This window comes from Sander vitreus, chromosome 13, assembly GCF_031162955.1.
Source record: "Sander vitreus isolate 19-12246 chromosome 13, sanVit1, whole genome shotgun sequence".
NCBI lineage: Eukaryota > Metazoa > Chordata > Actinopteri > Perciformes > Percidae > Sander > Sander vitreus.
Genome location: NC_135867.1, coordinates 16,707,363 through 16,733,720, shown reverse-complemented (window position 1 = coordinate 16,733,720; position 26,358 = coordinate 16,707,363). Strand labels below are relative to the sequence as shown.

Sequence of the window (26,358 nt, the reverse complement as noted above, 5' to 3'; positions counted from 1 at the left end):
CCTTTCTGTATTAGTGGGCAGCATCCGGTACAGTTGGAAGATCCACAGTAGAGGGAAGAGTTTATGTCATGAGCGGATGAACACCCACAGCATTGTAAGCAAGCATTGTGCATCATTACTGAGCCATCTGGATGTTATGTGATGTTACAAATGGGTTCAGTGTATACATACAGCGCAGGACTGAGGAGGACTATATACAGGACATTATATTTATAACATATTTTGTAAACCCTTTTTCAAATCTCAGCTCAGTTTTTAGGTGTGTTTCTGTGTTTTCTGACACAGCAACAGGAGCATAGTTTACGGAGCCCTCCAACAACAACTACCTCAAATTAATGTGGTAGAAGATAAGTCATTTTAAGTGGTTGACACTTTTTGACGGATGCTATGCATGGAAAGAGTTATTGGCTTTGTACATATGTGCTAATGTGCTAGAGAAGAAGCAGCTGCTGAATCCTATCATTATCAGAATCATAGAGAAAAAAGTAAAAGATCTTAAATGAAACAAAAAGTTTCTCAAAGTGTCATTACATTTAGCTTGCTCTCTAAATTCACTTTAATAATTCACTTTAATCCCGTCGATCCCACACAATAAGTGGGCACCCTCAATCAAGTCTTTGCAAAAACAACTAAGTTATTAAAAATCAAAACCCAGCTCACTTTGTAGGATATCCAGTAATCTCGCTGTGTTATGTGGGACAGTTAAGCCCTAAGTGTGAATGAGTGAGGATATTGCTATGTGTGTGGAAGGAAGCAGCTGTTACACTTGAAAAGCTGAGTGATGTGAGCAGGAGGTGACATGAGGTTTTGCTGTGTGCAGGGCTTTGTTAACTCTTCCAGGGCCCGGGACAAAACTTAACTTCATTTAATAGCATTCTAAAAGATTCCCTTTCAGGCCCCTCTGGTTGACTCCAACTGTGGGTGACTGTGCAGGATTTTGTTTTACCTTGCCGAGTCACTAACAAGCACTGGTACATGCTATTTGTTACACTTTAAAAAGGGGAAAAATGATTGCCTAAAAATTATTCATTGCGTCATAAAGGCTTGCTCATATTGAGTGAGTAATAATAAGCAGGTGCTTGGAAGTCCAGTGAACAGAGCCAGCACACTATGAACTGAGGGTTTGTTGGATAACTATTGTTCACCCACATCAAACAAAATCCCTGCTCCTCCTATTACTTTGTATTTTTCAGAATTAAAGGTGAGCGATCCTGTGTCTTTGTACTTTTTAAAGTTTTCTTTGAGCACAAGGGAAACATATACTTACCATTCCATTGCTTAAAGCTCAGGAGTGTAGTACTGTAGTTTGGTTGCCACAGCTGTCTCTCATCCTAAACCTCCCATTACTCCATCATGCTGCTTCCTTTTGTTGGGGATTTTGCGACTGTATTCATCACATCGCGTCTGTTGGGGTGAGTAAGTCCTTTCCTGGGGATTCTGTATAGGGTGCGTCAGCAGCGTGGAAGCCATTTCCTTTTGAGTGTGTAGGTGTGAACTGTGGATGGAATAGGCCTCACTTTAATCACCGATGAGTGAACTCATGATCCTTTAGTATACAGTAGGCCAGCATTCCATTGCCCATTTTCAGGAAGTACAGCGTGCGTGCGTGCGTGCTTGTGTGTGTATATGTCTTCTGTATCTGGTACAAGATTGCAAAGTCTGCATTTCCTCAATGAGGGCCAGCTGTTGAAGGTCAGTCAAGAGATGCGGATGCCTCAGGGTTTGTCCTTTTAAAGTGATGGTTATGTAGAGTCATATCCACGCTGTGATACTAATATATTGATTAAATCTTTGGAAAATTCTATGATTGTTTCTGTAGGTAACGTCTTTGTCTGTCCGTCTCACTAAAACCACCAACAAATTATTATTCTTTCTTTTCCAAACCAGCTCTTACTGTTTCTAGTGCCCTACATTTTGTATCCTGTAGAAGAAGACATTTCTGCAGTGGCACCACTTATAAACATGCATATTAAACTGTAATAAATGTAAAGGATTTCATTTTTGAAGCGCCTTTTTCCCAGAAATCCGTCCAGGAGATCCGGTAGAACAAGTAATATGTAGAAAATATTGTCATAAAATGCTATTTAATTAAAGGTTACACAGTAATCTATAAAATGTAATGAAATTTAGCCAAGTACACAGTTAAATCAGGCTACCTTCATGACATCTAATCTTAAATCAGTCAGACTTAATTCACTGTATTAAGTGTGTACAATAAATCCTTGTATCTCAAATATGACATTTTCTCCAGATTAAAATGTAGAAGGTGGAGACGTCTCCTGTTGTTGCTTCAGCTGAGTAACATCTTGATAAATATATCTTCAGCAGCAGATGCTGGCAGAACAGATTATTATTCCTCCTGGGCCTCAGTTTCAAATGTGGCACCTTCAAGTCACAAATTTGCTTCTCTGATCTTTACCGCCAGTGTTGCTGTCAGTCAGGTGAGTTTAGACAAAAGATGGCACCAGGTTCAGTGGCTCTATAGTAAATTACCATGTGTACTGGAAACGTGGTGAATTTTCCCTTTAACCAGAGTGATTCGGTAATTTGAATTTTTGGCAGAGTGTTATTTGTGATTTATTTCTGAGTGTACGTTCTCGCTTAAAGGTGACATTAAAAGTTTTCTGCAGAGTTGTCCTCTTGCTTCTCCCCACCTTGTGCTGCTAATCTGTGACTCCAGTGGTCAGAGAAAGATGCAAAGATTTTTCAGGTCAGAGTGGAAAAATGAAAGCAACAGGTATCATCAGACTCAAAACAAAGAAGCAACTGCAGCGGGAACACCAAGCTGAGCCTAGGCTGCTTCTGAAAAGACAGAGCAGGAAACAGTCCTCTCTGGAACTGTGCCGCGGAAAAACACCATGTGTCACTTTGTTGCCAACTGCACACATTCTGGTGCCCACCAGCCTCCATAACAGCACCCGTTTATGCACCCGCACCAATCCCTGCCCTTCCTAAGTGCACTTTGCTTCTTTGCAGTGCATGAGCAGCTGTTGTGCAATCACACACTGGGCTGCTCTTTGATTTCACTTCAGTGCTGAGATGATTGAGGCAGGCAAGACCAGGCATATCAACTATGTGACTGAAAAATGGTAATAGGAGACAAGCATATAAAAGAAGATGCACTGGTTGTGGTAGTGGTAGTCTTGCTGAAGAGTGGGTGGTAGATTAATGTTGGTGGCAGGCTCCATTTTGTTCATTTCTAAACATTCCTCTTTCATACTGAAGGTGTTTGAATTGTGGATACTTTTCTATTGAAAATAAGATTTAAGTGCACTCTCATTCATAATGGGTTCTTGCATGTGTCCTACCTAGAGTAAATAGTAATTTAATTCCTCTTTGGGTATTTGACATGAAATCTCTTGCTTATTTTGAACTCTGTACAAAATGCTTGAAGAAACCGATGCTGGATATTGCCATTGATTGGGTGTGCCAACAGTATACTGCATGTGTAGAAGTAGGTTCGTGCTTGTTTTCTGTTTGCTTTGGCAAGCTGAAATATTTTCCAACTTAAGATCCTGTCAACAAACCTTTTCTCAACCCTCTTCCCTGAATTAGTCCTGTATTCATCTCTTTTTTCATTTTTTTCCTTTCATTGCTGCTACATTTGTCTGGATTTGAGCTCCTGTCAAAATATGTTGCGATTCTTAATCTGAAAATGAAAACATGTATTGTTTGCCATTTATTAATAAATTGAGACAAGTCAAATAAAGTATTCTAGTATCTTTCATAAATAGAATAGCACATTTTCACAGTACATGCAGCAGATCCTCCTTATTGAATGTCTGCAAACAATGTCCACGCATTTATCTTGCTTTGTTATTGGTGTAATTTGTCTCTGGCTCCACTTTTAATTTAACTATAATATCACCATTCAATACCACTACTACTACAATATAAATAGCTAAAAATGACTGTATGTGTCATGCATGCATCATCTTAACCCTCACTGCAGCTCTTTCACCACCCAGCAGTCAACAACTTCATATTGAACCAAAACCACACTCACCAATTTGGCCGTTATATGTTTATCTTATTTATTTATTCATTCCATTGACAGTTCTTTTCAGATTGCAGAAAGGAACATAATGCACTCCACACAAGTGTAGCAAGAATGTATGCAATATGAATTAGCCTTTAGTATAGAGATAAAATATCTTTGTCCTAGCTGTAACAGGAGACATGTCAGACTTTCCCTGCCAAGAGTCAGGAGGAGGGGGGAGGCAAGGGTGGGGAGACTGAGCTTTTTCTTGTACATAAAACTGTGGAAAAGCATGTCTGGGTGGCAGAACTATCACAGATACCATCCTCTTTATGTGACTCCTGAAGGGTCTGTACATTTATCACTTTCCCATCCGACCGATTTTTATGACCTGAGTTTAGGTTTTCTCCTTGTTTGAATCGTGATGATTTACATTGTCCGATAAAAGAAAGAATTAAAGGCCCTGTGTGGTATTGCAGTATGGTGCCACCTGTTTAAACACTAGTGCCCAGCTAGCACTTTATTTGCTTTATATATAAAAAAAACATTAACTAAAAAGGGTTTTGCATGTAAGGCCAAAAGGTTTACATTTGTAAGATATTAAACATTAACGTGACTGATAAGTTCAAGATCTTAATGTTAGATATGAATTTTAGTTTTTGGACCTTCGTGTCCCTTTTATCTTCCTTGCTTCACTGCAGAAATGCAGTACTGGCGGAGACGAATCCAGTCTGCACACTGTTTTCGTTCACTGACATACTCCCAAATAGGCTACATAATTTATACTTTTTATCCTGATAACATTGCTTTTAAGAGTGAAAACACAAAGCCATAACAAAGTCCAGATGGAACCGATCCACCGCTGGTTAAATAACTGCCTTGGCTTTCTTCCTGTGAAGAATCAGATTTTGTCTTGTGCTTTGAGATGGCTTTCTGTTCAATTGCAGTGCAGAAAGTGAAAAAGATGAAGCCAAGCTGTAGTAAATTATCAACATTTGTCATAAATTAGGGGGACACATGAATAACTCTGCACCGTAGACAGGCCAATTGAAAACGTATTTCATTAGACAATTCAGCATTCGGGGTTGGGTTGTGAGGTGCAGGGCTAGGATTCAGTGTGAGGGCTTTTCTGTTTGCTGCATATGCACAGGGTGCCTCAAGAGGAAAAGAACTGTGCAATAGGGACCTCTCTTTTCATTTTTACGATTTTCCTAGAATCCTTTAGAGAGCGTGGAAAGACAAGCTTGTTTATGAAGGTTTCCAGATGGTCCTGCCTGCACCCCCAGCTTTTCTTTTCAGTTCTTGGGCTATGAAGGATTAATCAAAGTCAGTGGCAAGAGCTGATGGCTAAACACTGTGGCTCTCAACCTAGAGGAAACCCCTCTTCAACTCCAACTCAGATTCAGCCCCTGGGCTACAGGGCCGAGGAAAGTTGAAACCTGAGGATTAAAAACCAAGCAAACTTAACTAAACCCTGGTCACATAAGTGCAGATAAGTGCTGATCTCCTCCATGGGTTAAAGGAATTTGTCTCCGACATCCAGCCAGGAAAGCAGAGTCAACCTTGACGACACCTGAACTCTGGTCCCCTTTGTGAGGTTGGGGACTGTGCTGTGTGATATTTATGGATTCTCTGTTGCATGTAAAGAGTTTAATGGAGTTTGATGTCATTCTTACCAGGACTCAAATCCTTTTGCAGTGATTGAATGCATTCTCTCTGTAATGCAAGACAAGTATCAAACATCCATATTGCTATGATCAGGCTAGGTCTCTCTTTTATCAACCATTTTTAGCCTCACCATTACCGTCTTGCCTCTTGGGGATAGATGCAGATAAAAGTGCTGTCTTTGGAAAGAAGCTGATAATAACCAAAAAAAAACACAAAAGGGTTAGAACAAAACTGTTAATTTCCAGATAAGAAAAAGCTATTTTTGTTAATAGTGCTGTACACCGTTGTCCTTCCCTGGTAACACTTTACTTGAAGGTATCTAATTAAGAGTGACATGACACTGTCATCACACATGAACCCTAACCCTATCTTGTCATGACAAAAACCGAATGACACTTAATGACAGAAGCGTTATGTCATAAACGTTTATGACTTGTTTATAATGTTTATGACACGTTCATGACAGTGTCATGTCACTCTTATGTAGATACCTTCAAGTAAAGTGTAACCCCTTCCTTTAATTATTACTTCAAACACTATATAGAGAAAACAATCCTTCATTTGACAGGACTAACTAACTTGATTTGTGTGTAAAATAAATAGTTTGAAGTACAAACAAAAAGCAAAGTGTATATATATATATATATATATGTATATATATATATATATATATATATATATATATATATATATATATATATATATAATGCATGGCAGTGTAATTTACTTTCTTTATGCAAAAATTACTGCCACTCTTACCTGGCTGAACAGCTGCTCTACATGGCAATGATGAACACGCACAGCATTCACTACACATGTTAATATACCAACTGTCAATAGACATTGCTTTGGTCTGTTCACAGAAGCCTCACTATGTGATTACAAATAAGTCCACTTCAGATTGGCTATTCAGATTCAACACTATTCACATACTATGACTCCATTTGGATAGAATAATATAACGCAAAAGACACAGACCACATACGGTTAACACAGATTAAGAAAAGACATAAACAGTATGAAAGATTGCAGTCAGTCGTTATGTCTGTAACCCAGGTTCCCTGAGTTGCTAGTCCAAACAACGCAATATATTCAGAACAAACTGCCAGCTATTATCCTTGATAACAGTTGTTTAAAGACTAAATGTAAAATTGCAGATATGTTGAATTAAGTTGGAAACAGTTTCATTCATAGAGGAAATGTATTCCCACAACCAAAAGTTAACTTGTAAATTGTATTACAACCACACTAGTACAATAATTTAAATATCATTTTATTATCCACATCATACGCCTACATGACATGCTCCTCTGTTGTTTGTCTTTGTATCACTAACCATGTCAATACATTTGTAGGCCTTGTCATTAGTTTTAATCTCAAGTAAATATGTGGTGCAGCCTGAGTAAACACTGCATTGGCTGAAGCAGATCACCTCAGAAAACACTGTTCTGGTTTCATCACTAGGGACAGGGTTTGTCTCTACCTCTCCTTGTATGGGTTTTCCAATAAGTGAGAAAACTACTAGTTGTGGTATCTGTGCTGGTTTTTCATGTTAAAGTGCTGTCAGACTTAAGTTGATGGGGCCAAAAGAAGCTATGTGGGTCACTACAACTCTTGCTGTATGTCTATCGTAAGATTGTGGTGAGACTAAAGCCTTTTTATGTCAAAAATATCTTGGAAAAGAGAGACGGAGAAAGAATTTTGTGTTTACTGAATACAAATGCAAGTTTTCACCACACAAATACGCCATAAAACTTGGTGGAAGGGTGTAGAGGACAAGAGAGAACCCGTTAAATTTTGGAGCAGATCCGAATCACAGGACAGATTCACATTAGTTTCACTTTCGTTGCGACATACATTCATCTGTTGTCGAAATAATGGGGAAAATTAGTTCCCGACTGGAAAAAATTCACATTCCATTAATATTCGGAGATAGGACATGCCTTGGCGGAGGTCTGCCCTCACCAAGTGCCCTTCTATTTACACAATAATATTGTTTCTGAATAAGGATTTTTCAACAGAGTACAGTTCAATGGTATTGGAAAAAAATTATTGTTGTAGAAACACATCATTTCCATCACATATGCCAGACTCGCACAATCCAATCAACAATGGACAACAAAAGCTCGTTGTTTTGAGTTAGGGATGATGGAAAGATTCGGTTAAAAGTTAATAAAATAATCACGTCTTCCCTGAGGTCTTAAATTTTCCCCTAACCATAACCAAGAGATACTGTGCCTAAACATAACCATTAATTAAGCTTTATTTGCTTTGAGTGGATACTGTAAGAACATTCCTTATTATGTTAATAGAAAACATTACATTTCTTTCAAAACATATTTGCTGTTGCAAATAGTAGTGTATAATCATCATTTCTAGGAGATAGGCACACTTTATGTAATGGTGGAAAGGCCAGCAAACTAACTGGTTACTGCTACATCTCATGGAAACACATATTTATTCTTTGCGTTTTAGAAATTTTCTGCTGGCACTTAAGTTCATTCTGACCTATGGGTTGTTCCCAGCAACAGACACAGTGGCTAGTTAGACACTCTACCGCAAGCTGCAGGTGTAGATGGGAAACCGTTACGGACTCTCGTGCAGAAAGTCCATGGCATCTCAAGGTCATTGACATTTTACTGCTGCTCAGCAGGTTTTTACATACTATTGTATAAGTTTTACAAATGTATTATAAAACCTGAAAAGGGTGCACATGTGTGATTTATAGATGCTCGCAGCATCAGTTCAACTGCACTTCCCTTGCTTTGGCCTCCAGCTGTTTGAATCAAAGTACTGTAACCATACTTTAAAAAACTTTCAATTTGACATATGAATCTCTGCTTCTTCATAGATCCTGATGCCTTCAAGTTTTCAGTGTTTGTCCAATATGTACTAAATGTTTTCTTACGTAGGATGTTCACCTGGGCCAGACTCTAGCCACAAATATAATGAATATTATCAGTATTTTATGTAGATATTTTAATGAATTTTATTGTGCTCAGGCTCTGTATGCTGTCCAGCATTTTGTAGTATATGATTTTGAGGTCAATACACTTTATAATTATATATATACATATATATATAATACAGAATTATTAAGTTTTTTTTGTATAAGATGTGCCTCCCCGTGCCCCCCACCGCTGCATGTAGCAATCCTCTGAAGACAACAAAGTATCAATATGCGGTTCTGAAATAAGCTAATTTGGGGCAATAATCACCTAAACTAAAATGCATTCTCAAAAAGTGCCAGATTATAGGATTTATGCTTTTGACTGAAAATGATGAGAATGAGTTAAAAAAAAGTCAGTACATTGAAACAGATTTGGTATGACCAGTCGCCAAATAAACTTGTCAAGGGTTCAAATATCAGCCTTGAACCTTTCTGTGTGAAGTTTACATGTTCTCCATCTCCCTGTGTGGTTTTTTCCGAGTCGTCTGTTTTCCTCCCACGGTCCACCCACATGCAAACCAGGTGGACTGGAGATTATGTGTGAGCATTATTGTCTATGTGTTAGCCTGCCCCTGCAAAGGACTGATGATCTGTCTAGGACGCTCCCCTCCCTTTAACCAGTGCATTCTGGGATGGGCTGCTGCCCCAGATAGAGATTCACGCAGCTTGTTTTGCCGCCTTTGTGTTTGTGCATGTCTTACAGTTGAAGAATGCACAAGGTTTCTATTCTGAGCGTAGGTGGTTTTTACAATGTTTTGAGGTTTCTTTCTCCCGACAGCTTTGTCTGATCTTTTTTATGAGGCGTTTTACACACCAGCGCTCTGAGTGAGAGGTCAGGTGTGACGATGAGGTAGTTGTGATTAACTGGTAGACCTTGAAAGGTTTTTGGAAAATGTTTTGAGGTGACAGTGGATTTGTGCTGTGTTCTGTTGGAAACTCCTGCAGAACAATAACATGACAGCCTATTAGTTAATATACGACCTTTTTAACTCCAATAATGAAAGGTCAGTTATAAATCACAACTCATATCAGCATGTCTCATCAAATTAACAGCTGTAGATTAATGTCTTGGTTTGTTGTTTGGATGGATGTTCTCAATAAGAAATCTGTATGTCTGCCAGAGCATGAGAACCACCTGATGTCTACCTTCTTTGGAAAAGTAACACTGTAAGAAGGTAGACATCCCATTTTGGTGATAAATGGTATTTATTTAAAAAAATAACATTTCTGGTTTTAGTTATACTGTAATATTGTATTTGGAATATGCAAAGTGCTAACTTATTCCTGTTCTTCACATACTCACACTGGCACATAAAGCACAGGCTGATGTCATATGTTTGCTTTGTTTTGCTAACGAGCATGGGAATTAATCTCTGTTGTTTTAGCTAAACCAGAAGTGTGCTTCTGAACAAGACAGAGCACACTTCTCCAACCAGAGGAGAGAGTCAAACGGATTTCTTCAACCGTGTAACAAATTGGAGTTGTGAAATCTTGTCCTGGTGGCAAATAGCCTACTACATTGTATGTCAGAGCCTGTGGACCAGCTGAATAAAATCCTAGTGTGATTTCTTGTCACAACATTCACGAGTATCTGAAGCTGATGTAGTTGTAAAGGTCTTCCAATTGGAAAATGTTTGTATTTGTACCAACAAACTGTCAGGTTCTGCTACAGTGCTAATAGCGTCTGACAGCAGGTACACGGCTGCAATCACGTGTCAACATCTGACACGCGAAGCACACTTCTCCCTCCTCAAGCCCAATCCTGCATCTGCGCACCTCTCTCAGCACTCCCCTTGCTTCAAACGTCCCCACTTCTGTCCCGATAAGCAGACCTTATCCCAAACATATATCTGTTCAGTCGGGAGGGGTTTAAGTGCAGATGCATAACATTTTGGACCATTCCAAGGACCTGAGTCAATGCGTAAACAACTCCTACGCTATGTCAGGGAAATATTTATCTTTGCTCATAGAACTTCTTCAGACAGTGTCAACACTGCTTAGAGGCACAATTACATTTGTAGATGGAAAACTAAGAGTTCTTGTGGAAATACAAGTGTATAATATGAGTAAAGCTGAGAATACTTTTGGGGACGCAATACTGATAAAAATAACAAACAAGTTCTTATTAAATGTAAATCCTGTGTCATGATGCCTCCTTGTTTTATTTCTAAATCATTATCAAGAGAGTACCATGGACACAAAAAAGATGAATTAATGTATTTCTTTTTCTTTTCTTAGTAACCACAACGCAATCTCCGCGCTCAGGCCATGCCAGAAGATGCAACGAGACAGAGAAGCCCTACTGTGTGAATGGCGGCGACTGTTACTTCATACATGGTATAAATCAGCTCTCCTGCAAGTGAGTTATCTACTTTTTGTTTTTGGAATCACCTTAAAAATTTCAATTCTTCGTCAACCTTTCTTCCTTTGTCTTACAGTCTTAATGAAAGCTCCTTTCATGACGTTTTTACTCTAGTAATATTCCAAACGACACATTTTTTTTAATGCTGCTGTTTATTTTCCTGATAGCACTTGATTTCCATTATTCTTTCTTTACAGCAGCAGCAGCAACACATCACAGGAAAATGCTGCCAGTCTGCCTAACAACCTACCTGTTGTGTATTTTAGCACTAATGATGGAGTGAGGCGGTGGCTCATCCTTTTAAGTCATGTTTAGTGTACAGGAGGGCTGCACATTAAAAGCTTTTTCAAAATGTTTAGTAGTGAGCAAATATTTATGCCTGTTAGAGGCCCCCAGTGCGGTAAATAGAATCATTGCTTACATTTGAGGTCCTTAGCAGAGGGGATCAAGACCTGTGTGTAAAGTGCGCTGGGGGAACCATGTATCTCAGCATTTTTTTAGGAAGAAAACAGATTGACATTATCACAGAAACAACCTTTTTTTTTCTTTGAGATTTAAATTTCTGTTTTTATTAGACTCAAGGTCAAGAAACAATATTTTGGCACAATGTTCACGAGGAGTTTTAATGAATTTATCATTCATTAAAAAAAAATTCTCTGTTTTCTGTTTTCCAGAACATTTACAGATATTTACGTGTAAAATGCAGTGATTAGTCAATTGTCAGAAAAATCGTTAATCGATAATCGTTTAAGTCACTTTTTAAACAAAAATACCGTCATTTGGTTTGGTTTTCTTAGTCTTTTTTCATATTAAACTGAATATTTTTGGTTTTTGGACTATATGTCAAATAAAACAAGCAATTTGAAAATGTCAACTTTTGCTTTTGAAAATTGTGATGGACGTTTTGAGATATTTTCTGACATTTTACGGACTGAAAGATATCAATTAATCAAGACAATGATCGTCAGATGAATTGATAATGAAAATAATTGTTAGTCTCTAATCATGAAACCTAATAGTATACGTATAACACAAAATATGCACATCATCTCTCATCATGGTGGTCAAATATTATGTTGCATGTTCTGTTCGACCATATGTCATCATAGCGTAAGTCCCCTGGCTGGTTTGATATAGAGCTGAAACATTGGCGAGGCTTCTGTGCCCAGTTGGCCCAAGGAAGAATGCTCGACAAGCTATGAGGACACGGCTGCATCAGCCGTTCAATACGCTGTGTACAAATTGGAGGCAGCAATAACTCAATTGCTGCATCTAATTCACTCACGGCCAGGGCATAGGTCCACAAAAGTTTGATAATGCAGCGAAGGCCTGCAGGGATTTGTTGCCCCACAGCCATCTCATTCAATATAGGCCAGGCTTCAGTGGACATTACTCACTGGCTAAACAAGTCCTGCAGACAGCTAGCCCTACTTTAACGCTCTGCTCTTTCACTTTGAGGTATACACTTTGTTTTGGGGAGATGTAAGGTTAATAAATGACCCAAAGTAAGTAACTTGCTAAAGTAAACATATTTTTTCTGATGATTTACTTCACATAAATTAATTGTGTAAAAAAAAAGAAAGAAGGAATTTAGCTTCTTTTGAACTATCAATCACATATAATTAAATAATGTTCACAATAATCACTAACATAAGGATGTCTTTTAGTCTTTTACCATTTAGTTAGATCATATATCTAACATGTAATCTACATGTGTCTATATGGTGTGACAATAGAAAGGGAGTCATTATTAATTTCAAAGTTTAATGAACTTTTAGTTTTCAATAATTCTTTTTGTCTCAAGTTTATTAATCGTTTTAGTCTATAAAATGTTAGAAAAGTGAAAACTTTTTTGTTTTTTTATATTTCCCTTATGCCCTGGATGATTTTTAAATTGATTGTTTTGTCCAACAACCCAGAAGGTATTTACAATGATGTGAAACAGAAAAGCAGTTTCACACCAGAGAAGATAGAACTCAAAATAGTTTTCTATCAAACAATGATTGAGTGTGCCCGGGTTGTTTCAGCGGGTAGAGCAGGCGCACATACTGTATACTTGGAGGTTTATGCCTCGAGACAGAGGTCCAGGGTTCGAATCTGACCCGTGACGATTTCCTGCATGTCTTCCCCCTCTCTCTCTCTCTCTCTCTCTCTCTCCCCTTTCTCACCTAGCTGTCCAGTCAAAAGAAAGGTGGAAAAGCCCAAAAATAATCTTAAAAAAAGAAAACAATGATTGAGCGACTAATGATTTCTGCTCTGTAAAAATGTATAAAATGACATTAGCAGTCTTCATTGAAACAAAGTTATTTCTTCAGAAAAACAGAGCGAAAGCAGAATCATCAACAAGGTACACTATTAACAAATCACCTCTGTTGGACTACTGTATATACACTATAGTATGTAGATGGTTTTGCTTCATGTCTCCGTACACATGGTAAAACTTTCTTTGTTTGCCTTGTAAATGTGTATTTTGATCAAAGAATAATACATAATGGTAGTGATTTATTTTAAAGTAAAGATAAAATAGTGGTAATATGGTTTGCAGCTGCACCACTGAGGACATTTGCACGCTCATCGGATTTTTAAATGATGCAGTGACAGTTTATTTCTTTCATCTTTCAGCCAAGTTCCCTTGGTCTAGGTGATGCTATTCTCCAGTTAATCACTCAGGATGAGTAATTTAATGCTGAATGTTATGGTGCTCCTGGGAGGCGTTGTGTGAAACCAGTAAATCACGAGCAATGACCTGTGTTGGACTGGTGGTCTAGTTGTGACTGTGAGTGGAATGCCGGTGCCCCTAAAAGACCAACTGCTCATCCTAATGGGATTATAATGAGGAAATATGGTTTGGCTCAACACACTTGATGGTGATGATACAGTATTCTGTCTGCAGTTACAAAAATGCATACAAGCTACATGTCAACTTTTCTTCACTCTGATTTATGTTTCAAACCATGTGTAAAGAGAGTTGTCCAGTGAAGTTTCCCTATTGAGAAAATCTCCATTACTGAAATTATTCTTTCAGAACTGCAAATTTAGGATTTGATTTCCTCTTGATTTGACTACTTTAACTCCTTGTCCTATGGTATTGGTTATAAAACTGTGACATTTGGAGGTCATGAACACGTACCAGGCTCTCAAGGCACCAAGAGAAGAAACCACCCTAGCCTAGGCCTTACTTGTTTTTTTGGCATTTTCAGCCTCCTAGGACTGATTTATTGATCACCTACAAAGCAGTGCATGGTTTATTCTCAGATACATTCCACCTTTTTGTCCATACACTTATCAACATTGCTTCTCTCGTCCCCCAAAATGTAAACTAAGGTCAAAAATCCAATGGTATCATCATTACTTTTTCTCAACATGCCATTAATTTCCTTTTTTTGATTATTATATATCATTTTATGTTTGTATTTCTTTTATTATTATATTTTGTAGTTAACTGTGGGTCACTTTAAGTAGCAGTTTTTTGTATCTATTGTTTTCCTTTTTCACTTTTATTTTTTTATATCTGGAAGGTGAAACAGTTTATTGGTTGTTTAATGTCTCACCTATATATTTATAGTATGGTTATCATTATTAATAATAACAGTAGTAGTAATTCATTTTTAATTTATTTGAATGGGAATATGACCAGGTGTCCACAGTCATCACTAATGTTGGGTCATCTTTGGAAGTGAAAAAGTTTCCTATGGTTTCACTTTATTTGTTGTTGCTTTCTCTGTATGGCTTCATTGTGACCTTTAACACTATGTTTGACAGGATTTACACGCATAATATTTACAGTGCACCTCACTTCCTGTGTTTTCATTTTCATAACACTTGTCTGCTCCTTCCCAGATGTCCGAATGGATACTTCGGCCAACGATGCTTACAGACTGAGCCGCTGCGGTTGTACATGCCCAATCCTTTAAAAAGTATGTCCACTTGATATGAGCAGCTGAGAACAGAGGCTCAGTTGTCACTGGATGACAACCAGCCCCCGACCCCACTCCCAGTTCTCTTCCTCTTTCTCCTTCTCTTTCTCCTTCTCAGGTCAAAACGCAATGAGCTGTGCACTACACCATGCACACGATGGTATCATCCATGGGAACACTCTGCTTCTGCTGTCTGTAGTTGTGCTGTTGTTCTAATTCTCTCTTTCTCTCCCTCCCTCCCTCCCTCCCCCCGTCTTCTTTCGCATACTCTCCTTTTACTCCACCCTTGCCCTCTCTCTCTTTCTGTTTTCTTTCTCTTCCTCACTCACCCACCACCCTTCTCCTCCCTCTCTTTTTGTGGCTTTGTTTCTTTCCATCAGGTGTCCAAATGACTTTACTGGTGATCGCTGTCAAACCTACGTTATGGCCAGTTTCTACCGTATGTCAGTTTCCTCTTCTGTCACTCTGTCAGACTGTCCTCGTGTCATGCGTGCATGCTGGGTGTAGAGAGATTGAATAATTTCCTGTTATTATCTAATAGATGTGTCTGTGCCTCCGCTGATGACTCATTCACAAGCTGGCATAGTTTAGTAGAGTCTGTTATTGTGTTTGGTCTGCATGTGATATTGTTTGCCCCTTTAACTCGCAGTGTGTTGCATGTGCACTCTCAGAATACGAGCTGATAGTAAGTTTGATAGCAAGAATTAGGCGGCTGAATTTAGATGCTATGTGAAAGTTGATTTGCACAAAGTCTGCTGCATGTAACAACACAGTCTAATGGAAAAACAATTACTAAAACACTACCTTTATTTCACTTACTAATGATGCTTGTTTATGCAATCAGCTGCAAACGCAAGCATTTGTGATCGTATTAGAGCTGATGAATAGAGAGACGGGTTGGAACAATTACCATGAACTAATAGGCATGACAAATGATAAATCTGTTAGGTGCACTGGCTTAACTGGTGAAGAAACGTTTGTTGAGGGCCAACAAGATATGTCATGTAGGATTTCTTCATGAATATATCAGTGTGAAATTGTGATGCCTTTTAATACATGCATCATACGCGGAAGTTATTCTTCAATTTTTAGTTTTTATCTTAAACATAATTGGTGATTTCCTAAACGTCCAATCATTTACAGCAACTATTTTAAAAAGCTAGGGTTCTCACTCTGTGGATCACAGATCCTTTAAGTAAAATATACATTGACATACAGGCGTACAGATTTTTTTTTTATACTTTCAGTATACTTTGCAGCCAAATATCAAACATTGTTGAGTCCATACCTGAACATTCTGCAATTTGCGTTTGTTGCAAACATTGCTTCAGAATTAGTGACAAAATGGTGCTCTCACAGCAGTTGTCCTCAGCATAGAGTTAATGTGCTGAGCTGGAGTGCGTGTTAAACCAGCTTTGCCTGGGGTAAGAGATGCCACCCCTGCACCACTCCACATGGCAACATCTAAAAACACATTCATCAGCTGCAATACTATGCCAAAATTAGATGACGCTTTGTGGAAAGTACAACTTGATAGATCTTGCCCTTAAGGTTTTTCGATTTGAAAACCATCCACTATTACATGTTGGTTGATTACTTCTAAAGAATCTCAAGTGATATTAAAAGGAGTGACCTGGCATGAATGAAACATAAACAACTGAGATTTAATGTGGCCTGGACTCTCAGAAGAGAACATATACGAGGTTAAGATAGTGTATCTTAAAATGCTCATATTATGCTCATTTTCAGCTTCATAATTATATTTAGAGGTTATATCAGAATAGGTTTACATGGTTTAATTTTCAAAAAGCACCACATTTTTGTTGTACTGCACATTGCTGCAGCTCCTCTTTTCACCCTGTGTGTTAAGCTCTCCGTTTTAGCTACAGAGTGAGGCATCACACTTCTGTTCCATCTTTGTTGGGAGTTGCACATCCGCGGTAGCTAGGTAAGGACTACTACCCAGTCAGAAGCAGAGTATGAGGGCGTGCCATACTAGCAGCTAGGCGAGCATTATAACGTGTGTTACAAAGTGACGTTCGTCACGGAAGTAAAGGCTGGACTACAATAGAGCTGTTTGGAGCAGTTTGTGAACAGTGTTTTCTGTTGGAGATGGTAAGTCCCTTTTGGGGTGGACTTTTGGCTTTTTCACTTTGTAAACCTATAACGTGCACAAAAAAGATATATAACACAATAAAGGAAAGGGAAAAAGCATAATATGAGCAGTTTAATAATAAAGGAGTAAACACAAAGTCTATAATTCATGTAAGATAATAGCAAAGAATCTTCTGGTATCTTAAAACATATTTGTCAGCATCATGTCTTTGCAAGCCCATATGGTTGCAATTCAATGTAACATTTACAATTAAGTTAAATAACTAACTGCATCTGCTTTTGGAGTTGCCTGATGTTGCTTACAGAGTCTCATCCCTGTAGTTTACTTGTAGAGCTTACACATACTGTTTGTTGTATGTTGGCTCAGAGTACAATGTGAAAACCCCCTTCTTAACTACAAGTAATTTCATCTCACATTAAGTCGTAATGCACTGTGCTGAAATTACTTGTTTTTTGGCAGACAGTGGTGTGTTGGAGCTCTTTTCCCTACACTCTTTTCTGCATTCTGTCTTACTTCAGTGCAGCTGTGCAACTAAATCAAGGACAGCATTCATTTCCAGTTCTCAACCAGCTACATTACTGTAACGCAGACCAGGCTTTGATTAATTTGATTACTTTGTTTACACGCGTATAGGTTCAAATCAATTACCTGACTATTCATAGGCTTAAAAGAAGATTTAAAAGAAAGACAAAACAATCAGAGTAATGAAGACTTGTAATTTTGTATTTAAGGCATCACCTCTAAACTTACAGTAATTAAAGGGTGTAATTTCAAATAGAAAAGATTAAGCCTCCTCTCAGTGTATGATGTAATATCTCATTGGTTCAAAAATGCAGATCTATAGTAGAAATCAGGTTTATGAAAGCCACATTCAGACATGATAGATGTGCTGGATGTAGCCTTTAAAGTGAGCTTTGTTTTCTTGGCAAACAACTTTCGCTAATGGCCTCTCACATATTTCACATTTTCTCTTCTCAATTAAGGAGAATAAATCACATTTTCTCTCAAAGAGCAGGCACATGTGTGCGCGCGCACACACACACGCACGCACGCACTCACGCACGCACGCACACACACACACACACACGCACACACAAATCCATTCCATACTTAAAGACCCGCCTCCTGGAGGGGCGCCTCCCATCCCCAGGAGATACCAAAGAGAAGGAGGATGGCTTCTGCTCCTCAGCCATAAGGGCTTGGCTTAACAAGAGCATGTTTTCATAAGAACAGCTGGGAATTGCTTCAGCAAGTGCACTGCCAGAGATATAGACTCAGCTGGCTGGTGCAGCCTCCCTATGGCCTCACTCTGCCATATAATATAAAGTCCAACTATAATTCTTCTTTCTGGGTGATTATTCCGATACTGTACAGATAAACTCCTTCTAACTTGCCTGTTCATGTGATGGGTGTGTTCTGGAGATGACAGTGTAGCTATGTTTGCTATTCCCATTAGGAGATTTTGTTTGGATATGTAATGAAATTGCACTCTCTGCAAAACTGAAACCTTCAAAAATCACTTTCAAAATGTAGAAGTGAGGTGCCTCCTATGAAAGCAAGCAGACTGTGTTGAGACATACAGTAGATAGACACATAAGAGGACGATCCAGAGTTAAACTCAATACATGTTGTAGTTTGATTATATTAGACATAAAAATCTAAAATTTAAAATTGTAGTTGTGTAGCTGTTTTGTGTAGTGTGGTTTGAAGTGTGTGTTGCATGCTGTAAGTGTGTTCTCGCCTTTGATGTCACTGACCGCGTCATGCTGACAATTACTGACAAGTGTTTGTTGTCTCCGTTGCTATATTGCCTATTTTGGTTGCTCCACTATATGTTAGAAGGTGCCACTCTCTTAACCTGGTCTTTTGTTTGTTTTTGTTGTTCTTCCAACTGTCAACCCTCTGCAATGGCAGAGCATCTTGGGATTGAATTTATGGGTATGGAACAATCCATTTTGACTCTCAGTCCTAGCATAGCTACTAAATAGATGTCCTTCGTTTTGACTTGCTCCCATTCTGTCTGTTAATCATATCGTCCCTCGATTAACCAATCAATCTCTCAACCGATCATACCATAACTCATTATAATGACAAACCCTCAGCCTATGCAACTGCTCATCCATCAATCATTAACATGGATATCATCACCTGCACCTCTCATACATGCAATGGAAAGTAGAACTATTAATTAACTTAGGTTCTGTCTCACTCACAGTAGCATATTTTCCTGATTTGTGGTTTCTCATTCCATCTGTAACAAGCATGATGTATCATGTTTTTAGTTACCAGATGTCTTTCCTCAATCTTCAACTCTATCCAATCCTTTTAGTCTCTAGTGTCTGTCTTTTCCTTTGATATGCAATCTCTTTCCTTTTATTTATGTGTGATCTTGTCCATGTTTCTTGCATCACCCCGCCGTAAGCATAGCTGAAATGTAACTTTGAAGTATAAAATATATACCTGTGTTACTGGTTTGAATTATCCTATAAGGACTACATGCTGTGATGTGAGCATGCAATGCTATATTTAGAACCTACAGTCTTGTTTTTCTTCTATCTGCCCCTATCTATCATCCTCCTTCATTGTTAGCTCTTGTTTTCTGCTACTTTTTCCAGAAAAGTGCTTTAGTGGTTGAAAATGTAGAAAGAATGCTAAAGGCGTCTTTTCACAGGTCATGCAATTATACAAGTACATTTAAGTACTGGATCATGAGGACATTGTGCTGTTATACCAGCACCAATATCATTTATGAATATGATTTATTTACGGTGTCAGAACCTTGACACAAATTGGTATGCCAATGTAAAATGGCTCCTTCAGATAAAAGGACTACAAATTCAATTCATTTTTATTACATTATTTATCAGGGAACACACCACACATCTCTTTGCTCCATCATTTTCTCTAGGGACACAAAGAGTCTACCTCAACCTCACACAAGCTCTTCTCTGGAAAAGCAAAAAGCACCAGTCAAGATATCTCCAGTTTTATATTTATTTATATTTCCTTTCAAAATTCACTTGTTCATAAATGATTGTAAAATAAGATCTTATAATTGTGCTTACTGAATGCCTGAGCAGATGAAGACTTCTATGAGTGAATGAGATTGTTGATCAAGATCATGCCAAATTTCCAACATGCTATACTGCAGTTTGCAGGTTCTACTCATCTACTTTTTGAGAATACAGTTGCTTAATAGATCAGTCTAACTCTTGCTGAGCCCCTGCCCCCACCCACAGCGCCTTACAGGCGGCAACAGCATCTGTTGTATTTGTGATTATGTGCAAGGAAAGGTTTGACTGTGAAGTGAGTTGTCAGGGAAGGGAAGATGAAGCTTCATACTGCTCAGGATTTAGTTGAGTAGAAAATGTAGCTAAGTAGAAAGAAATGTAGATTTAAAAATGTGGGAACCTGCACTTTCAAGACACTAATTTTTTTTCTTCCTGTTATTTCTCTCTCTGTGTGGTGTGTGTTGGTGCATCTGTGTACTTGTGGGTGTGATGTTGACAGAGGCAGAGGAACTCTACCAGAAAAGAGTCCTGACAATCACGGGTATTTGTGTGGCTCTGTTGGTGGTGGGCATCGTGTGTGTGGTTGCCTACTGTAAAACCAAGTAAGTGCTGCTGATAAATGGATCAGCTCATGTTGCCTTTCTTTTCACATTTCTATCACCACTTGTATTTTATTAAAGAATAACTGTATACTCAAGCTGCTCACGTACTTTTTGTAGCACCTGTAATATGCACCATAGGTGGGAATAATAGAATACTCTGTTTACCATCTTCAAATGTAGTCTTTTTATATTGCAGATACAATTGTAAATATACAGTAGTTCTTACATCAAGTAAAAAAGGCATAATGTTCAATCACTACTTAAAGCATAAAAAAGGGTGAGAGAGAATGACCGAGATTTGCTCAACAGGAAACAAAGAAAGAAGATGCACAATCATCTGCGACAAAACATGTGTCCAGAACATCCCAATCGTAACCTTGCTAACGGACCCAATCACCCAGGACCAGGCCCAGAGGAAATCCCTATGGTAGATGTGAGTTTCTGAAAGGATTCCTAACATTATTAAAGTAAACGAACACAGATGTACACCAAAAGGTTTTTTGTTTAGTTACATAATCAAAGCTTGTCTTTTTGTCACATTTTTCCATCTGCCAAATCCATTTTCCCCCACACAGTACATATCAAAGAATATCCCTGCAACTGAACGAGTCATACGGCCTGCAACAGAGGGATCGCTCCCTGCCAGTCATGCCTCTTCCAGATCTCACAACTCTTCCACACGAGCCCATTCATCAACTCACAGGTGAGCATGCACCATACAGTATGTGTGTTTGCCTTCATGCCTATCACATTCAGCACTATCGTCTTCTATAAAAATCTCCCCCAAAGCAACTGATTCATTTGGTTAATTGGTTAAATTCTCTGCCTCTGGAAACAGGAGAATCGATTGGTAAGCTTATTTTTCAAAAGGCATACTTCTTTAAAAAAAAAAAAAAGAAAGGATAGAAAAAAAGAATCACACTGGGACATGCTGGGGTGTGTGCATGTTAACACCTTTTTTTATTTGTCAGACATGAGGAACGGACATGGAGCCTGGAACATTCTGACAGCATCCTCTCTGACTCGCCGGGAATGATGTCATCACCCGTGGGGACCAGTAAATGCAGCAGTCCTGCGTGCATGGAGGCACGGGCCCGGCGCGCTGCACACTGTGGTTACTCTGACCCTCATCGGCCGGGTCTGCAGTATGGAGACTCCTTCGACTCGCTGGGAGACTCTCCACACAGCGACAGGTGGGAAACAGGCCTGTGTGGCGGATATGGCACTGGGTTTGTCCTTAACATTTTGAGAAGTTTCCTCTCTCTGCTGGTTCTCTCTCAGCCTCGAGAGGCCAGTCAGGGCACTCTGAGAGACACAGTGGAAACTCACACACAGCAGGCATGATGATGAAATACGCTAAGGTAGGCAAGAGTGAAAAACAGTGCTTATTTCAATTGGGAACTCTGTGCATAGAGCTACTGTAGCATTATTCCCTGGCCAGTATGTAATTCTGATTGGGTAAAGCAAAAGTTCACTTTAGTTTTCCTTAAGGAACAATGTGACATTTTGGGAAATACACTTATTTGCCATCTTGCCCAGAGACAATTTGATCTTTGCGTCACAGAGAAAGGTCCAGGATGAATTTAGCCTAGCTTAGCACAAAGACTAGAAGTAGGAAGAAGCCATTAGATGGTCTGTCAGATGTGAGGGAATATGACTTTCAAAAACTCCAAACCTGTCTATCTTTGTCCTGCGCCTGTTTCCGTACTGAAGGCACAGAAATATCAATCTTCTCATGTGACTCTGGGCAAGATGGCAAACACGCATATTTCGAGTGCTCATTTAACACGAACGAGAACTTGACTGCTCAAACGCCATTGATTCACTCTAAATAATGTGCTTTCAGGTCTTCCACGTACTTAATGTCACCCATGGCCTGAATTTGAACTTGCTTTTTAAAGGTGCAATATGTAATACTGACAGCTAGTGTTGACAATAGTTACTGCAGTACGAATTCAAAATACTGGAGAGAGTCGTCTCCCCCGCCCCCTCCTCCCCAGACTCGAAGTTCACGTTGGTTGCCAGGCTGAGACCACAGCGTCCACAACAATGTTACTAGACGCTTGTCTCACATAGCCAGACATTACTCTACAGCACAGCGGAGTAGCTAACGTTAGATGCTGGCTATATTGACAGTCATAAAAGCCCGTGCTCACGTGGAGCTCTGTACCCAACTGACAGACACACTTTTTTGGCTTAGAATTACTGTAGGAACTGCTAAAAATCCCACAACCTCGCCATCCTCTCCACACGCCAGACAGACACACTTCCTCGGCTTAGAATTACGATAGGAACCGCTAAAAATACCACTACCTTGCCGTCCTTTTCCACCCGACTGAACACACTTTATTGGCTTAGAATTATGGCAACAATCGCTAAACACACTGCAAACTCACGGTCCTCTCTTTCCGATTTACAGCCTCCATCTCTTGGCTTCAAATATCTCACCGTTGTCGGCTACTGCCGCTGAACAGGCTACACGTTGTAAACAGCCGTGGCTGCTTGCCTGGTCATCCGGTAACGTTAGCAGTTAGCAGGGTTAGCATGGCGGCGTTAGCCAGGACCAGTCGGGATCACTTCACTGGCTGTGTCTCAATTGTTTTTGCGAGTAACCAACTCGAGTACTCTAGCTATATAATTCAATGTGAGTAGCTACACAAATGTTGAAATGACATAAAATGCCCGTCCCTAGCAGCTGTGATAAATTAGCCTGAAGCTAATGCTTACCTGTTCAGGAGGAAATTAGCCAACTCTGCGTCCTTTTGGGCTCTAAGCTGTCTCCATCTTTCAAATACATCTCCAATATTTACCCAGATGGGTTTGTTACGTCTCTGGTCACGCAACTATTAGAAACATGCCGTTTTTTTTGTCAGGTATAATCTGTTGATCCTGTTTGTTTGTTTGCTGCTTTTATGGCTGTACTAACCTTACAGCTGTAGCGCGCTGGGTTTACGTTTTTACAGGTATATCTGGCAACCCGGCCTGGCTGACAAACTGGGCAGTTGATAACAACACACAGGCCAAAACACAAACAGAAATTCCGTCACTGAATGGAAATTTCAGAATTCCAGAAAATACTGGCATTAGCATTGTTGTCAGAAAAGATAGTATTTCAACTTAGCATGTTTCCTTAATATCTGATGATGCATTGGGGTCATTTTTGGATTTATTACAGTAAATATATTACATATTGGACCTTTAAGTGCCTATAAGATACACCCCCTGCTTTTGTTATAGGGCCCAATAGTGATCCTACAAATCCCAAAATGCTCTCTCTGCTCACTGCTCATGTTTTGAATTCCAACACATTTCACAGCTAAGCATCCATAACTCAACAAGCCTGCATTAGCTCAGAGGACATTTGGGGATATAGGAGCACTACTGGGCCCTATACTAAAATTATGGAGTGTACGTTAGCATCAACACAACACCCATAAAAACAGTTGGTTAGGAATTTTTGTTAAAGGTACACATATTTTTTGAGGAAAGGCCCATTTAGGTAGAGGAAGTCTGTCTTTGTTGAACCTGTAATTGAAAAAAAACATGTTAAAGTCACCATACATGACGTCGTCCTTTCCTTTATAGCTTATACACAGGCCCTCATTCACCTTTGTTTAAAGTCTTCAGAACCAGTATTAACCCAATGTCTTTCTTCATGGAACCTTGATTATTCTCAGCATCAGCCAATCCATTTCAGATGGGTCATCATTAGAAAAGATACCATGCAATGATAGCTCAATGGATGCTACTGTAAGCAGTAGGCTTGAAGAAAAAGTGCCCAGTCAGTCAAACAACATAATATCCCGTGGACATTTAGATGGTAGACTCTCACAGAAACTGAGCTAAGGTGGCCACAAAGCAGACATCCTTTTTCCTGAGACTACTTTTAAACAGACTAAAAGTAGTTGTAGTTGTGTGTCATAGCACAGCCCAAGTATCCTCTATTTAAATGTGCAAAATGTGCACAGGCTGCATGGATGAAGCTGCCTTTTCCGTCTCATAGACAAAAAGTGGATAGGTCAAATGCATTAAACATACATTTATTAGAAAAAGGTGTGCAGTTTAGAAGCAAACCCTGGATCAGTGTGCATAGTGACCTCAGATCATCTGCAGCAAAGGTGTAACTGGATGAGCCAATTGGTGCCTGCCTACCTTTTGTCTGCACAATGTCCCATAAGCTATACAGCTTTTAAGTACATAACATTCAAGCCAACAAAAAGCACACTTAGGACCAGATGTAGACCTCACACACATAATAACTCATGCCTGCTATTGCTGAAAAAAGCTTACTTAAAGTGTTGAATATTCAAATCAGCGTATGTCCAGTTTAGGTCAAACTTTACAACAACTGAGCCAAAATGAAAGTGATGGAGCAATGTCTTTATAACTGCATGTATCCGTTAAGTATTTTAAAATTCCCAAAACGACATGACTGACAGTGTGTCCAAATCCAGCTGCTGGCTGCAGCAAAAACGTAAATATATAAATTACAAGACTATGCAATGCAGGCATTTGATCTCTGAAGAAATAGGCTAGTATCTAAAGCAAATGATCAGTTTCTTTACAAATTGTCAAAAACGAACTGGACAAGATGTGTCTTGCTTTGTATGTGCTTGAGCTCTAAGGTATCAACATTGCCAGCATACAACAAGCATGTATGCACAAATAACACTTTGGACAATAAGTTGTTATACAGGGCCAGATTGTATAACCAACATCCCCTCAGAATTATTCCAGGTAACAAGCACCTCATCCATCATGGTGACAGCTTCTGTATTATCAGCGGAATCAGCAGTGTAGTGGGAATATCTCAGGCTTGTGTCTCACATGGCATGTTCCTCAGTGCAATGAACAGTTAATACAAACACTCTGATTCACAGTCAGTGAACTATAAGTTGCTTTTCAGATGTGTTGACTAAAGCCTGTTTTACAGTTCTGTGGCCTGATGTTTATACTTGTGCGCTGGTGTGTGCGTCGAGCTGGCATTTTCTTGTGTGTGGGGAGTAGGTGATAGAGCGAGGGAGAAGTGAGAGAGTGACGGCTCTAAAGTTCATAGTGAGAGAAACAAAGTGTCTCCCCTGTGTTTTCTGACCAAGGTGGGAAATCTGTAGCAGGAAAAGTTAACCCTCTCCTTGATTTCATGTTTATGGAGAAGGAGAACCAAGAAATGAGTCAGGGGAAATGCAACGCTACCAAGCAACGGCCGAGCGACATGCATCGCTGCGACGTGCTTCGCTGCAACGTGTAGTTACATTTTTCGAGAGGTGCATGTCAGGCTATCGACTTTACTATTTTTACGGACTAGAAGAAGAAGAAAAAGGTAAACAACGGCAGAACTGGCAGCAGCATTGACGTCAATGCTTCGATTTGATTCGATGACCTACTTCGTCGGATCAAGCCTTTCATTCGCCATAAAAAAACTCATCTTAACCCAGTAAGTTTACAATAGAGACTTGCGGTCACTCTGAGAGTCCTGGCATCTGGTCACCCAGGAGCTCGTTCATGCTTCCTGTTTCCGCTTTGTCACGCGCCGCTGAAAAAAATAGAGTGGTGCGCGCCCTCTGGTCCCATACTCAAAATTCTGGTGTGCCAGCGAGATCTATGTCATTTTGACGTCACATTCGCACGTGCCAGCTCGGCTGCAGCGACTGTAAAATGGCCTTAAGAGTCATCCGTGATTCTGCATCGTCACGAACCTCCACATTGACTTCAGCATTCAGCCATGGTGCCCACATGGCCATGGCACATGTTTG

The 26,358-nt window shown here is 39.4% G+C and overlaps 1 protein-coding gene across 4 annotated transcripts in view; it reads left to right on the top strand.

Annotated features, from left to right (window-relative positions):
- Positions 1-26,358, top strand: part of nrg2a (neuregulin 2a) — a 50,279-nt gene that overhangs the window by 20,298 nt on the left and 3,623 nt on the right. For 2 of the 4 annotated variants that reach the window (XM_078265334.1, XM_078265331.1), the window contains exons 4-10: positions 10,836-10,956; positions 15,257-15,315; positions 18,907-18,930; positions 20,503-20,605; positions 20,915-21,038; positions 21,181-21,308; positions 21,577-21,798. In XM_078265334.1, the coding sequence (XP_078121460.1) occupies positions 10,836-10,956; positions 15,257-15,315; positions 18,907-18,930; positions 20,503-20,605; positions 20,915-21,038; positions 21,181-21,308; positions 21,577-21,798 (781 nt within the window). Of the gene's footprint in view, positions 1-10,835; positions 10,957-14,799; positions 14,877-15,256; positions 15,316-18,906; positions 18,931-20,502; positions 20,606-20,914; positions 21,039-21,180; positions 21,309-21,576; positions 21,799-26,358 lie in introns of all 4 variants that reach the window. The other 2 variants (XM_078265333.1, XM_078265332.1) reach the window with 2 other exon arrangements.